Source organism: Branchiostoma belcheri, unplaced genomic scaffold, assembly GCF_001625305.1.
Source record: "Branchiostoma belcheri isolate BF01 breed outbred unplaced genomic scaffold, Haploidv18h27 scaffold129, whole genome shotgun sequence".
Lineage (NCBI taxonomy): Eukaryota > Metazoa > Chordata > Leptocardii > Amphioxiformes > Branchiostomatidae > Branchiostoma > Branchiostoma belcheri.
In genome coordinates, this window is record NW_017802702.1 from 300,774 (window position 1) to 317,182 (window position 16,409).

Here is a 16,409-nt window from a genome sequence, read left to right on the forward strand (position 1 = left end):
ATAACTGTCTACCATCCAACTGTCTACCATGAGCCTTGCATGTCCAGATCACGAGATATCTAAACTGACATTTCTGCTACAGTGCAAGAAAAGCCGTCAGGGAGTCAAAAGTTCTTCCTTAGGCCAATATCTAAATACGTGCCAAAGTTTATGACGACATCCTTCCAATATAGCTTATTTAGTTATGCTGTTAAACCACACAGAGACGTACTAATAACCTTCTATAAGCGAAGGTGATAAAACACCACATACAAATACACTGTAACAATGGTAAATTTCACCAGGGCACATAGTTCAACGACACTGGAAGCTAGTTGACGAAATTAGTCTGAACATCAGGAAACTTTGCTCTTTGAACTCTACCACAATAACAACTCCTAATACGTCAATCGCGAAATACTTAAACGTACACCCGGGGAGATCATTAGTCTGGCAAATGCGGTGTACGTACAGACACCGCCACAGTTGCAGGTGCGAAGCTTGCTTGGTCCCGAAAACGTTAACTACCCTTGGCGGAGGAAAGACGTGCTCGGCTGTCCGATAGCTTGTGCCTGATGCTTACATGTCTGCCAATGAAGTACACACACTGCAAGTAAGTAAGAAGTAGTTTTTGATGAAAGGTGTAGAGACGGGTACGTAGAAGGAATGTATGTAAGAGGCGGTGCAAAGGAAAGGGCAGCCATGTTGTTCTTGCTTCTCTTGGCAGCTTCTTGTGCTGCCTCAGGTGGCCGACGTTTTCCTCCGTGTAAGACAGCTGGGTGGCTAGAGTGTGTGCCTCACTTAACAGAGAAACCGGCAACTTTTCTGATCTTCAAAGGTTCATGTGTCCTGTGCGAGGGCCTGGGTGGGGACGTTGCCTCTGTAAGTCCTTTCCCTTTCCTTGCTACAGTCCATGCAGTGGCAATAAGAGGATATCCCTTCCATGTCCTGTCGGCCAGGAAACTGGCACCGCTCGAGCATTCGAAGGTCGACGCTTTGGCTCTGATAGACGCAAACATCACTGATGTGGAGAATAACACTTTCGCTGGGTTTTCCAGTCTGGAGAAACTGTCCTTAGATTCTAACAGGTTGGAAAGTGTTAATCAGACCTGGTTTACTGGCTTGGAGAATCTGTTGGTGCTGATTTTGTCCAACAACAGCATCAGGAGGATAGAGCCTGGTATCTTCGTGAACCTACCTCGCCTACATGTCTTGGATCTGGAGAACAACTTGTTACAGGCTATAGACCCTTCCTTGCTCTTTGGACCTAATTACAAAGTTGGACTAATCCTGATTCTGAGCTCGAATGCAATCAGTAGCGTTTCCCGGGGGTCATTCCATTGCATAAGCCTGGCCTGGTTAGACCTGAGGGATAATGACCTGTCATGTTTGGATGAAGATGTGTTCCGGGGACAGTCTTCACTATTACGGCTCCATGTCAGCAGTGGTATGCTGGCATCTGTCCACAATGCAATGCCACATAAAATGGCGTGGAGCCTACATCGGCTAGTCAGTCTCACCAGAGGGTCAGTTACAGTGGTTGTGCAGGTACCCAAATTCCTCTTCTGTGCCTGGCACCATGCTTATGGACTGTCGTTTGGGTGGGTGTTTGATTCTTCGGACAAAGTGGCTGGTAAAACCGGAGCGGTCAGCCCTGGCAAATGCAGTGGTAATTTGGATACTTCTATGAGCACGATCTCCCTCCAGCCTCCTGTGGTTGTCCTGGCTACCGATGGCTCTCTGAGTACCGACAAACCGGACACCAACACGCCTGAGCAGTGCAGGCAGGTTTGGGAATACGGCGGGGGCATCGCAGTGCCCCTGGTGGGAAACTCAATCTTCCGACTGGTTTCCATGGCCACCGGGAACACAACCTCTGAAGGTGTTGGCATGGCATTTGTCAAGAAACAACACACGGACGCACTCACCACCACTGAGTCTAGCACGCACAACACCCACACAAACACAAGGAACATCACCTGCATTCTTCTCACCAGAGGTGAGCACACAATGTTCTTCACCGTTCCCGACCCGGTCCATGGCCACCATGGCCAGTGCCAGACCTACACAACAGAAACCTCTTACACAGCCGGTACTATTAAGCACTCCAGTAGCCCGACACACTACACTGACATTACTGAGACAGAGAACACATCTTCAGAATCGGGGCACTACGACTCCACACTTCATGTGATGAGTAATACCACACTTGGACCAGATCTAGAGGTGGTTCAGGCACCATGTCATATTGTCATCCCAGTTGTTGTCTCGGCAGTGGCCGTTCTGGCCATGTCGTTCCTTGCAGTGTTGCTGTGGAAGGTGCGTGCAGCAAGGTTGAACACTGAGGATGACATGGCCAGTGACGATGCACACGTTTGGACAATCGATATCCCCCTTGACGTTACCTTCCCCAGCTTGCTGAGGTCCGCTTCCCTCCCTACTGCACGTTCAGGAAAGACGGCGTCGGACGACGCAGCCTCTTGTAAGTCATTGCCCGCCGTCCTGCATTCCATCGAACCTACTTACAGCGAGATCCCAGATGACGTAGCTTGCGCTCACAGACCTCTGCCTGGTCTCCCACACGTGTACTCGGATGACGCCGGTGTGGTCCGGTCAGCTTCCCTCCCTGCGTGCAGTCGCGGGGCCACCCCAGACGATGCAGCGTCCTGTAGGTCATTGCCGGCTGTTCTACAGTTCATCGAACCCACCTACAGCCAGATCCCAGATCACATCGCCGCTGCCCAGCGTCCTCTGCCTGCTCCCCCGCGCGCATGCTGGGAAAGACCAGATCACGACACTGCTGCACAGCGTCCCCTGCCTGTCACACACCATACCTACAGTGAGATCCCGGATGGTGAGAGCGGACCTATGCCTTTCTATGCTGATGCAGAGCTTTTGCTTCGTGTCATCACAAACAGGCAACTGAATCGACCGGCCTTCCGGACCCATGGCACTCACAGCAGTAGTCGGTCTCCACAATCCATGGCCACGTATGGATCGAGTGGACAGACCAAAGGCCAGCGTAATCCCTTCTACAGAAGCGCCTCCGATGTCAAAGGTATAAGGGCCCGCAGACAGCTAAGGACAGCTTTGGTATCCCGGCCTGCTGACCAAGGTGTAAGTCACTACGCCGACGCCACAGACGCAATCCTGTCCAGAGGTCATGACGTCACTTTTGCTCACATCGCGCTACTCACACTACCTAACACCTACTGGCCATGGGAGATCCCAGGGGAGGGAACCCGTAATACACCACGGCGTGCGTCCCTCCCCACCGTCACACTACTTAACACCTACTGGCCATGGGAGATCCCAGGGGAGGGGGCACGTAACACACCACGGGAAACAACACTTCACCCACAGCCTATCACTTGATGAGATCTAACCCTCTATTTCACCATTTCAGGGTGCAGGAATAACAGTTTCAAAGCGGATATGACCAGAAAGGCAAAACGTATTCTCACAATTTTTGGTATGTAGGTAGCGTTGGCAAAGCTGTACACAATTGAATACACAATTGAATGGCTTAATTATGATGGCTTAATTTGCATAATCAGAGGAAAATGCTGTACTTCCAGTGTTTCATGATCACATATTAGGACATTAGGGCACAAACTGGACTTCAGTAAAAAAAAAATCCATAGAAAAATAAATTGGATTCGCGTGACGAGAACGACCCGGGGTTATCATTTGCCAAAAAGGTCCAAATTTCGGTATTTCTGATGTCTACCTACCTGCACCTAACCTGCACTGGTCCAGGTGCTGGATTTATACATGTGTATATGTTGGGGTATGTGGATTTACTTTTACCGTATCTAAAGTATAATATATAGATAATGGCAATTGTTTCTGAACAGTATTTAGTATGATCCATACTTCCAAAAGTCTGAGTGATGCAGATAAATGTGTCTGGTGCAGGTAATTTTCAGTTTTGAAAATGCAGAAAAAGGTATTTTGAGTCTTGCACAGGCCTAACTTAACCCCTGAGGGCTGGGCCGGGAGCGACATTCAAGAAAAATTCCAGAAAACTTTGAGGAACCTCTTTTATTTATCTTTAAGCAAAATCATGAACTGGATATAAAAAATGGTTTTGTTTTCAAGCGATGCGTCACAAGCTTGGTGGTACTGGTGTAGCGTTTTTAATACGGCTACAACCTGTAGCAAATTAAATTCCATTGTTCGTAGCAAGGCGTCAGCAGATATACATTTATAGAACCTATATGCCGTGAATTAGGTGTTTTAAAACTGGTCAAGTCTAACTACCACTGGTTTCCCCACAAAAGATGCGAAGTAACAGAGAGGGTAACAAGATCAAAAGAAAAGCAACTTCGACACAAAAAAAGCACATTTCAGCACGTGCAAAGCTTTATACCAACAGTTCACTGCCATGCATAGTGAACTCTTAGAACAATGTATAAATGTAAAGATTGGTTTATTGTATTTATGGCTTCACCACAACACGAAGTTGTTATTTCGTTAATTTTGAAATTGGTGATTGCGAACACGTGATTTTTTGTGTGTGGAACTGGAAGTATTTTAAATGGACCTTAACATAATGGGGGGTCGCAAGAAGAATTCATTCGTAAAGAGGGGAGGCATGTGTTTTTTTTTAATTAGATATTGGACAGGGCTGTGTGTACCGGTCCATTTTTGGTGCGGGGGATGTGGTGAAGCCATTTGCTGCATTTGCTCCCAAGCAAATGCCTGCCTTTCTAGTTTACTATGTATTGCTATTGATTGAGGATATGTTAAATGTCGTATTTTACCATTTATGTAGAGGATAACATTGATTTTACCATGTACAGGCCTAGTTGTGTAAGTTCTGATTGGGGGCATGGACTGGCTGCTAAAAGGTTTCAACCAATAAACCAGTCATATATAGGCACGTGGGCCAGTCTAGTTGGGAAGGGGGGGGGGCGATCAGCTAAAGTGATGTCAGAACCATGGTGACTTTTATGAGGAAAGGGTTCGCAAAGTCTACACACTCTTCTAACAGTTAACCAATGAGCTGTGACTTTCAGGTTTCAAAATATATTGTAGGAAAGAATTTGAAATCAGTTGAGAGAAAAACGTGAATGCAGTGGTGACGTCAAATGTTCAACTCAGCCACCGGTGCACCCTGAAACCCGGCCAGACTTAGCGTCGTTACCGAATAATTCATCGAGATTTACCACATTTCTGGAAGGAATTGACATAACAGATGACTGTCACCTGGTCAAAGATGTCAAACCTGAGACCAGACCGTAAGGTTTCAACCACTCACACCGCGAAAGGACACCTGCTCTTTTCGATAACTGTGGTGGGGTCTTTTAACGTGTTCAATGCGTCGCTCTCCTATCCAACAGGACGTGCCAAACCTAAGCTCATCAAAGTACTCATCATCATTTTACACCTGATGAGTCAAGAGAGGAAGTAGGTGTGAAGTGTATTTCCCTGGGACACAACAAAGGGGCTTGACAGGGATTCGAACTCAGAACCTTCGGAATCTGAGTCAACCACAAGACCACCTTGCCACCTTACAACTCACTGGTCCGTTCAACACTCGAGGATGTCAAACAGTGCAAATGTCTTCATTATTCAACACGCTAACATCGCGTCGCCAGTTGAACTTATCTCATATGGCTCCTTCGTCGAACCGTGCACAGATGTTGTTCATATTTATACGTACCGGCGATCACGGAGTAAAATCTCACAGGAGACGTCCGAGGAAACGGCAACAGGACAACGCGAACGTTCATCCACCATACCGGCTGCTTGCTTTAGTGTACAATTTGGCAAAAATATTCATACTTGTTATACCGAGTCTCGGATATGTCACAGCTCATGGTCGTATCCCAATATTTTTTTCTTTCTGTTTCCTAATCTATTGTTCACCTTAGAGGCTTCAAGCTTTTCAAGAATATATATATATATAACAAATATAATAATCCAGTGTGTGTAACTACATCAATGATGTTTGTAGGGAAATTTACAGCGAGTAGGGTGTATAATAACATCAACCATACTTCTACCGAAAAACACCGATGTAAATGATCTATGTTCAACGCATAAATGTAAGTAATGCGTTCGTAGGCATGTAATTTGGTGCTGCCACGTGTGCCAACGTCTGAACCTAAGTTATGAATAATTGTGTAAATAGTGGAAACCACCAACACGAAGCTTATCGCTGATAGCTTCACAGCTCACCATATAAAGACGTTCCAAATGTAAAGCCAATTCACTGGTCACCTCTACTGTGTATTATTATATATTAGCAAACTTTGTATTACATATTAGGAAATAAATTGATCAGTGTTATTAAAGAACACATGTCGGGGAGCTGAATTTGTGGTCTTCTAAACTTATGTAGTCAGAACAGCAGTCATGTAGGACTCCCCCCCCCATGAGGCCCATTTTTGAACCTGACCCTTGTCACCCCAACAGTAACTTGCCTACACAAATCTTGAACACACATCCGGCTACATGAGTTATGTGCCACCTACATCCACACTCCACCATACTAAGCCAAACCGAAAACATAACCTTCTTGCTGTCTATATGCAGGTAATATATAGTCTGCTCTTGTTAAACAAGTAGTGATGAATAAACGACTTAATTGCTACTCAAGTTACACATAGTGTGAATATCACAGTAAAGGACACTGATTATGTTAGACATCCAGCTACTAAACAATATTCAAAGATAATTCAAACTCTACTACTGAATAAATTACGGTGATTACTTTAGGACGTTTCAAGTGGCACCTGTTACTAAAAATTAAACAGTAAAGGACAAACGTACACACAACACACACGAAACTTGAGGAATAAAAACATGTTCATCACCTGTCCATTGTGGGTGAACTCGTAGCCCTCGTACTTGCACTCGTGCGACCTGATGATGAGCTGCATGCCGTTCTCCTTGAGGAACTTCCCGGTGACGTCAGGACCGAAGTAGCAGCCCCCCCCCCCGGAACGTGTTGGGACCACAGCCCAGCTTCCCGCGGGGGTCACTCCACAGGAGGTCAAGGATCTACAGAGCACAGGTACGTTACACATATATAAGGTAAAAAAAGTAAAGGTAGTACCGTAGCCTTTTTTGAGGCCGTAGGGACAGTGTACGGCGAGCTTTGCCAGGGTAAAAGAAAGAGGGGTAGGCCTCAGAAACGTTTTAAAGACAGTATCAAGGAGAACATCAAGTATGCTGACATACCCCCTAAACAACTCGAGAAGCAAGCACAGGACCGCTGTGGCTGGCGCTCGCTGACCAAGCTTGCGCAGGAGAACTTTGAAAGGACACGTCGTAAAAATATTGTTGAGGCTAGACAGAGACTCAAAGCAGCGGCAGCAGCAGCAGTGACCAGGGAGCAGAGTCCGTTCCAGTTCACCTGCGAGCAGTGCGGACGACCCTGCAGATCCAGAATTGGACTCCTGAGCCACTTGCGGGTGCACAAAAGATGAGAAGAGGACGCAACGTAGAAGTCATCATCGGCAACGATGGACAACCACGAGGGACAGTGGGTTGTTGACCTAATGTGTCTAGAGCATTGTATTGGAAGGCATAGCCCCTCCCCCCCTTCAACCTCCCTTTACCTCCCCAACACAATACAGGCACCCAATTCGCACCTGAGTGGAGAAGTGCCTTTAGCAATGAGTCACTTGGTCAGTCTACTGATGAAGATCAGAGTGACTGGTCGAAAGCTCTAGGTGAGAGAACTTCCTGTGTTGGATCTAAAGTTTTAACTCTAAACATGTAACTACCAATACAGATGAACTTTCATGATTGTAACCATGAAGGTAAGTTGTTTTGATTCAAACCCGTAAAGTCTTGATCTCGTGCCGGCTTACCTGTCTCCATTCCCGGTCTAGTCTCTCCCTGCCGGTCAGGATGCCTACTATATAGCGGTCCTCGTCAGCAGAACTTGGAGGCATTAAGGCTGTTATGAACTGAAAACAAACAAAGCCGGAAAATAGCAGCAATTTTGCGTTGCGAATTTCACATCGTTGTAGGGGGTTTGAAATTTGTCATAAAATCTCATTTAACATGTTTCTACAAGATTGACGTCGAACACCGCGCATCAGTTTCGTTTCAGACCAAAGCGAAGGCTATCTGAACCCCTTGGAAGAGAAACTATGTCATTAAAAAATTATGTCGAAGTTGATACCAAAGACTTTAAAAATGGTACATCCTTCTTTCTATGCTTAGCACTCGGCACATATGAGACAAGAGTTCTGAGATCTCATACCTCCATGAAATATGGGCTTGCTTTGTCATGCTTCATTTCAACATATCCTCATTAATTATGCAAATAACCTCTACATTAACATAATATATGCATAGTGGTGCTAACCTTTAAGTAACTTATACATGTCACGAGGTATAAAATTCCCATCATTCACCAATAAGGAGTCACAAAATGTTCACATTAATCATGCAAATTAGGTCTCCATTTGCATAATTGTTATCAGTTGATGTTCCACCTGCCACAGATTAAATAGATTACATGTATAGCAGTACCATTATATGAAACACTGTAATTATAGAATTTCCTCATGAATTATGCAAATTAAGTCCTCATTTGCATAATTTGCATTTAATCATGTACAACTGTCTATCAGGTACCTACACACCAAAAATGATGAAAAGACGTTGTTCCAATCTGGACTTATTGGCTTTGAAAGTTTTTACCAGAAACTAACCTGCAGTTCCAGAACAAGCTGCTAGGGGGACCAAACTTACGCCACTTTTTCCTGACAGGATAAGCTATCTGTCACAAAAAAGTCAAGACCATAGCTTGTTCAGGACAAAAGATACAAAAACAAGATACAAAAAAGTTCTGCTGCAGTACTAAGGTCATCCACCAGGAGGCCCATTCTTGACCTTGACCTTGACCTTTGTCTTTCCAAGACTTACCAACATACCAAATATCATCACAATCCATAAAGGCGTTATGAAGTTATGCTGAGTACAAAGTTGCGGAAACACAGACAGACAGACAGACAGACACACACACACACACACACACACACACACACACACACACAGACATACAGACAGTCACGCCAAAAACAATACCTCCATTTTTCATGGAGATAATCACTTCGGGCCCCGTTCGGCAAGGTACACCGAAGCGACGCCGTAACCTCACTGCCCGGGACCCGTCTGGCGGCTGAACAGGCACCTGCCTAAGATTATGACGTCACATGTGCTGATCAGTGAATCAGGAAAAGGGGGTTATAGAGGGCATATATAAACTCTTTCTTCAGACTACGTCGCATAGTTCACCACGTGTGTGTTACACCGTGTACTTGTGTGTCAGAATGCCGAAGGGCAAGGGAAAACAGCCGAGACGATAGCCCGGCATACATGTACTTCAGAACAGTGATATTGTGTTGCATGTGGGCTACCCTGAAGGCAACCTCCAAGGATTGGTAGCTGTTAATTCACTGTGTTACCAGGAAGCATAGGGTAATGGTGAGTTTTAGGCCTGTTGGCAAGGGCTGTCTGGCACTGCATAGAAGTAAACAGAAGTGTTACAAACAGACTGGACTGTAATATCTAAATTTGCTGTTATTATAAATCATTATGGATGCATTGAAATGTGTCAAGAAGTAGAGGGCATTCACAAAAAAGCGCTTGCTCTGGACTTTTCTCGATGGATGGGCCTACACGTTGTAGGAGGTCGTGAAACACCTGTGGTTCAATTCGCAGGAAGGACAGGAAGTCGCGCGCAATGATGTTCGCGACAAAGTTCTGTTATCAGTGTCCGTACACGACAGGAGCCCGTCCGGATCCCGCCAGGGACGTGCCAGGATCCCCCCTGGACCCCGCCAGGAACCTGACAGCTGCCCGGCCGAACTGTAAGAGCCGGTCGGCACCCTACCGCAAGCCGCACAGGTCAAGACGGGAGACTGACCGGGCACCGGACGGGTCCCTGACAGAAACCGCCCGCCAAGGGTACCAAATGTTTATGAATATTAATAAGAAGCCGCCTCAACACCGACCGGGGCACTACTAGGCTCCGACAGGGAGCCGTAAAGGATCATTTAATTGTGACCCTGACAGTCGGCGCACGTTCGGCGTCATGACACCGGCCGGCGTCTACACCGAGGACATGCCGAATGGGCGCCGTTTCAAATGTGACCTAAGCTTAAACAACGTTTACCATGAGTAAGATGTGTAAACAATATAATGACGAACATGATACAGCTAGTCTTTTGTTGTATTTCTTATACTAAATATAATCTGCCTTATTCTTTTTGACATCTCAAAAGAAGTTTACAAGTGATTCAGAGTTATTTCCTAGTCAAAAGCTTCAAAGCCACACAGGCCTAGGTCTTTATATTCTGACCATGAATCTTTTTTCCCTTAGATTGCTGGTGTGGTTATGACCACACAGTCCTTCTCCAATACTGGTGAGGATAAGCCTACCATCAACCTTCCCCCGTACGGGAGCAAGGGAGACGACCAAGCAGGAAGCGGAGATTCAGAAGTTCTCTCCCCGCACAGCGGATGGAAAGGAGTCCAGGTGAAGCCGCATGACTTGGTTGAAAACGACGCTGAAATTCACAACCGTCCGGACGGCATGATCTTGGTGATTACGGGAGGGCCGTCCGCTATCATGAACAGGCACTACAGATGATGCAGGGTATCCATGGTATTAAGGACATCGCACATCCTGACATCGACTCGTCACTTAACAACTTGGGGGATATCTGGGGTGACCTTGGTGATCACAGAAAGGCCGTCAGCTATCATGAACAAGCACTACAGATGAGGCGGATTATCTATGGTGAGAGCATCGCACATCCTGACATCGCCAAGTCACTTAACAACTTGGGTAACGCCTGGGGTAGCCTTGGTGATTACAGAAAGGCAGTGAGCTATAATTATGTACAGGCACTGCAAATGAAGCGGGTTATCTATGGTGAGGACATCGCACATCCTGACATCGCCAAGTCACTTAACAACTTGGGTAACGCCTGGGGTAGCCTTGGTGATTACAGAAAGGCAGTGAGCTATAATTATGAACAGGCACTGCAAATGAAGCGGGTTATCTATGGTGAGGACATCGCACATCCTAATATCGCCAAGTCACTTAACAACTTGGGTATTGTCTGGCGTAATCTTGGTGATACAGGAGGGCCGTCCGCTATTATGAACAGGCACTGCAGATGATGCAGGGTATCTATGGTGAGGGCATCGCTCATCCTGACATCGCCTCGTCACTTAGCAACTTGGGCAACGCCTGGAGTAACCTTGGTGATTACAGAAAGGCCGTCATCTATCATGAACAGGCACTGCAGATGATGCGGGTTATCTATGGTGAGGGCATCGCACATTCTGACATCGCCAAGTCACTTAACTTGGGTAAGGCCTAGGGTAACCTTTGTGATTACAGAAAGGCCGTCATCTATCATGAACAGGCACTGCGGATGAGGCAGAGTATCTATGGTGAGGGGATTACACATCCTGACATCGCCACGTCACTTAACAACTTCGGTAACGCCTGGTATAACCTTGGTGATTACAGAAAGGCCGTCGGCTATCATGAACAGGCACTGCAGATGAGGCAGAGTATCTATGGTAAGGGCATCGCACACCCTGACATCGCCAAGTCACTTAACAACTTGTGCATTGCCTGCAGTTTGCTCGGTGATCACAGAAAGGCCGCCTACTGCTATGATCATCTGACAAGGATGAAGCAGATGATTGAAGACACGTATAAACCCTGATGTGCTTCTTTTCTAGATAACTTATATCTTCAAAATTACCCAAAAGTTATCGAAAAAGCAGCTAAATGAAGCATTCTTATCGAAAAATGATTGTGTTTTTTAAATTGTCATTTCAATGAGACAACTGATTTTTTCTTTCACAAACAGCTAATCTGGTATAGGTTATGATAAAGACTGCTCAGAACTGTATTAGTCATTAGAAAACAAAGAATACAGCGCAGCGTTGTATACACTTCAGAAGACATGTATTGGTCCTCCTTCATAATGTCATTGCTTGTGACATCCATGTGCCTTGGGAATTACTTTACATGGAATAAAGTACCTCTCATTTGAAAATGTCTGATAAAATCGTTCATACAAATATATAAAAATTATATATATTTGCATCTTTTCATAAAATCCATCTGAAGTCAATGTCAGATTTCTACTTGTTTACAAATAGGACAGACACATTTATACATACATGTACATAAATATACAATTTGCTGTATTTTTCCTCCATTATGACACGAGAAAAATGCGTGTTCTCTTCATTACTGTAAATGTATGTACATGTAGTTGCGGTTGACCATCCTTTGACTACGATGCAGAATTGCTTTATGAAATAACGTATCACTTCATACATTCCCTCTTGCAAAAACATTTAGAATCATTTCACAGCTTATATGTCTTCACTTTCAATGGACACGTCATCACATAGAAGTGGAAGGATAAGAACAGTTCACAGCTGCTGGTAGACTGTTATGTCCTTGTTACTGCTGATGTACGTGGTGGTGTAACAACAGGAACCCTGGAGAGACTCCACGGTTGTCCAGTAGGTCTGCCCTGTGGGAAGCGGAGTCTTCACAACCTGACCACTGTGAACCTTGATGGGCTCTGTCTTGTCATGGTAAGGTGCAGCCACGGATGATGCACTCAGGGATAAGATATGTTTTGCCTCTTTAAGTATGGACTGACGGAGTCCACCACACTTCACCCCATATGGTGCCTGGGTCTTCTCCTTCACAGATGCTCGTGGATTTGCCATCTTTGGGTCAGGAAACTCTAAGTCTAGCTGGCTTCCATCACATGAGGATTCCAGGCTGGCAGCAGAACTCAGCAGCTCTGATAGACGCAAGATGTCCTGAGACTCCTGGTCTAGCGCAGACACTGAATCTGCCTGCAGGGGGGAGCGGGAGTTGATGAGCAACTCTTCCAAGAAGGGAGCAATGTCTGATTGGTCTTCAAGCCAGTCTTCCTGCAGAGAAATACCCTGCTGTTCAATATCAGCTGTTTCCTCCTCTTTTCTTGAAGATGAACAGCTGGCCAGGAGGCATTCTGGCAGGAATGAGTCACTCTCCAGTTCAATCTCAGCTGTTTCCTCCTCTAGGTTTGGAGATGGACAGCTGGCCAGGAGACATTCTGGCAGAGATGAGTCACTCTTCTGTTCAGTATCAGCTGTTTTCTCCTCTTTGCTTGGAGATGGGCAGCTGGCCAGGAGGTATTCTGGCAGAGATGAGTCACTCTGCTGTTCAACATCAGCTGTTTCCTTCACTTTGCTTGGAGATGGACAGCACGCCAGGAGGTATTCTGGCAGGAGAGGGTTACTGTGCTGTTCAATATCAGCAGCTGCTGCTTCCTCCTCTTTGCTTGGAGATGGGCAGCTGTCCAGAAGGTATTCTGGCAGAGATGAGTCACTCTCCTGTTCAACATCAGCTGTTTCCTTCACTTTGCTTGGAGATGGACAGCTGGACAGGAGGTATTCTGGCAGAGATGAGTCACTCTGCTGTTCAACATCAGCTGTTTCCTTCACTTTGCTTGGAGATGGACAGCACGCCAGGAGGTATTCTGGCAGGAGAAAGTTATTGTGCTGTTCAATATCAGCAGCAGCTGCTGCTTCCTCCTCTTTGCTTGGAGATGGACAGCTGGCCAGGAGGTATTCTGGCAGAGATGAGTCACTCTTCTGTTCAATATCAGCTGTTTCCTCCTCTTTGTTTGGAGATGGACAGCTGGCCAGGAGACATTCTGGCAGAGATGAGTCACTCTGCTGTTCAACATCAGCTGTTTCCTTCACTTTGTTTGGAGATGGACAGCACGCTAGGAGGTATTCTGGCAGGAGAGAGTCATTGTTCTGTTCAATATCAGCAGCTGCTGATTCCTCCTCTTTGCTTGGAGATGGAAAGCTGGTCAGGAGGTATTCTGGCAGAGATGAGTCACTCTGCTGTTCAACATCAGCTTTTTCCTTCTCTCTGGTTACAGAGGGACAGCTGGCCAGGAGGTATTCTGGCAGCAAAGATTCTTTCTGCTTTTCAATATCAACTGTTTCCTCCTCTTTGCTTGGAGATGGACAGCTGGTCAGGAGGTATTCTGGCAGGAAGTTGCCCTGCTGTTCATATTCCTCCTCTGACACTTGTGTCTGTTGTACCGTTTGTAGCTGGGCTCTCAGCAGGTTAGCTTCACTGTTGGGGAAAGAAAATGAAATGAAATTCGTAAGTATTCTTATTATGAAATATTCTTGATCAGTTCATAAAAAAAAGTATGAGAACTGCAATGAAATTATACTTTTTGGAATGGGAGGTGATCTCAAGAAAATGAGGGAAGCGAGGTATTGTGCCCCAAAATAGGTACGTTGGATCTTGTTTTCGACCGTGAAAACCAATGAAACCAATTACTCTGCATGTATACTTTACTTTGTGGCATCGACCTATCGGATGATAGTGACGTTATTCGTATACAACGAAGTTGCTAAAAAAGAGGAAATGCTGTTTACCACAAAATCATTGTTTTCTATCATAGTATGTATTTAATGTTCTAGAATTTTGCTAATAGCTGCTGTAATTGGACCAATAAATCAATGACATAAATTATGTTCATTAGCTGGCATATTTGCCTAAGTCGCAAGATGTCGCTTTTGATTGGTGAATAACGCATGAGGCTCGGATGTAATGCATGAGGCTGGTAAGGGCATAATTAGCAAAAATAGCAAAATATCAGGAATTATAAGGGTATTAGGCATAGAGCCATAGGATAAAAATAGAGCTAAAGATACTACGGGCAAGGGCAATCAATTACATTGTGTTTTATTCGTGCTGTTGAACAGATTTAAACAGAGTTACGTTATCGCCCCCCTCCCCCCATTGAACGTGAAAATTTATGAATTCGTGCGACCTAACATTGTTTGTTTGTTTATTGGTTCGCATACATATAAAAAAAAACAATAAAATGAACATATTACTGACAATAAAATAAAATGCTGGGGAAAGATATGAAGCCATAGTGGCTTGTCTGGGATCTTCCCCGACAAAATTAATTAACAACTGAAATAATACTGACAAATCAAATGGTAACAATAAATAACAATAAGTAGTTAGTAAATTTGATCAATATGATCAATATGATAATGGTAACAAAACAAATAGTAACAATGAGTAACAAAAGTGATTGATAAATAACGCTAATTACAAATAATATGTTAAAACATAGGTTAACAGCAATAACTCAAGAAAAAATAAATGAATTTTAAAAAGAAACGGAAATGCAAACTTATACAGATGAAATCACAGTAATAAGACATCAAATGTCGGTGGGAAATAAAAGTATGTGATTTTTAAGATTTCGTTTAAAGCTTAGTAAATCATTGATGTTAAACATTTTAGGTGGAGCGGGAGATTATTCCAAGTAGTTGTACATTTATATTTTACACTCATTTGGGCTACGGACGTTCTAACTAGGGGGATATGGAAATGGGCACTTTGTCGAGTTTGGTAAGTATGAAAATGGGAATTAAGATTTAGAAGACCATTAAATGTGTCTGGAAGAGAACAAGTAAGGAATTTAAACGTAAATAGCATCAGATGAAGTCTGTTTATATCAAAAATATTCAAAATCTTAAGTTTTGTAAACAAAGGTGCAGAATGTGCGCGGAAACTGGCGCCGGTGGCTGAACGAACAAATCTTTTTTGGAGTAATACTAGGGGCTGTAGTGTGGTTTTGTAGGCGCATCCCCAGACTATATTCCCGTAGGTTAGATATGGGTATATTAAGCTATTGTATATGGTAATGTAAGGCACAGAAGTAGAACCCCCCCGGGTTAGAATGAGCCAACCCGGGGTCAGAGGTGAACTAGCACATGGAAAGCTGTGTATAATTTGTTCTACAGCAGAATAGATTCAGCTCCACACTACTCCTCGTCCGGCCTCCTTGTCTGCTAAGTATACGGAACTTACACTGGTGGCAGCGGTGTTCGGACTCTTCGCCGTCCCTAACCACCGGACTTATTCGTCAACAACCGGCGGAGCGCTGCGTTCGCCGCCTCGGTGGTACTCGCCCCCTCCCCCCCCTCTGGCCCATATGCGGAGTACCTTCAACTTCCCGGACCGCTACGCTCTCTTTCCTGTCAAGGTAAGCTGTCGGCTCGCACTGAACTGTTGAGAATTTGGAACTGCCCGTCACTATATGGCTACCGCTAGTGATTCTGTCGTCGTTATCGACGAGGACATTTCATTCAACTACAACCCTGTGGCTCGCACCCCCTCGAACGTAATGGCGTCGCCCACACAGACGGGTCTCCCCCCGAGGTTTCCAAGTCCAGCTTCATTCCCTCCAGCTGTACCGTCGCAACCACCACCTCCTGGTACGTCTGTTACGCCTACCATATACACATCTCAGACCACAGCCCACCCTTCACTCCAGCCTGGGGCTAACACTCACCCTCCCAGGCCGGTATCGCCGACAACG

General features: G+C 45.2%; 1 protein-coding gene and 1 pseudogene across 1 annotated transcript; one reads left to right on the top strand and one right to left on the bottom strand.

Annotated features, from left to right (window-relative positions):
* The first annotated feature begins 681 nt into the window (after positions 1-681).
* On the top strand, positions 682-10,600 carry LOC109463605. Its single transcript, XM_019760459.1, has 4 exons — positions 682-1,424; positions 1,842-2,749; positions 3,173-3,270; positions 10,331-10,600. Exons 1-4 carry the CDS (start codon positions 682-684, stop codon positions 10,598-10,600), a joined length of 2,019 nt encoding a protein of 672 aa, XP_019616018.1.
* A 1,657-nt stretch (positions 10,601-12,257) lies between these two features.
* LOC109463606 lies at positions 12,258-14,453 on the bottom strand (annotated as a pseudogene).
* Positions 14,454-16,409: the final 1,956 nt, after the last annotated feature.

Excerpts from the sequence above, each read along its gene's own strand:
- LOC109463605 (XM_019760459.1), top strand. The coding sequence starts at position 682 with ATGTTGTTCTTGCTTCTCTTGGCAGCTTCTTGTGCTGCCTCAGGTGGC. Across the intron at positions 2,750-3,172 it reads TCTGCCTGCTCCCCCGCGCG|TCACACTACCTAACACCTAC; the intron begins CATGCTGGGAAA and ends ACATCGCGCTAC. Across the intron at positions 3,271-10,330 it reads CCACCGTCACACTACTTAAC|ATTGCTGGTGTGGTTATGAC; the intron begins ACCTACTGGCCA and ends TTTTTCCCTTAG.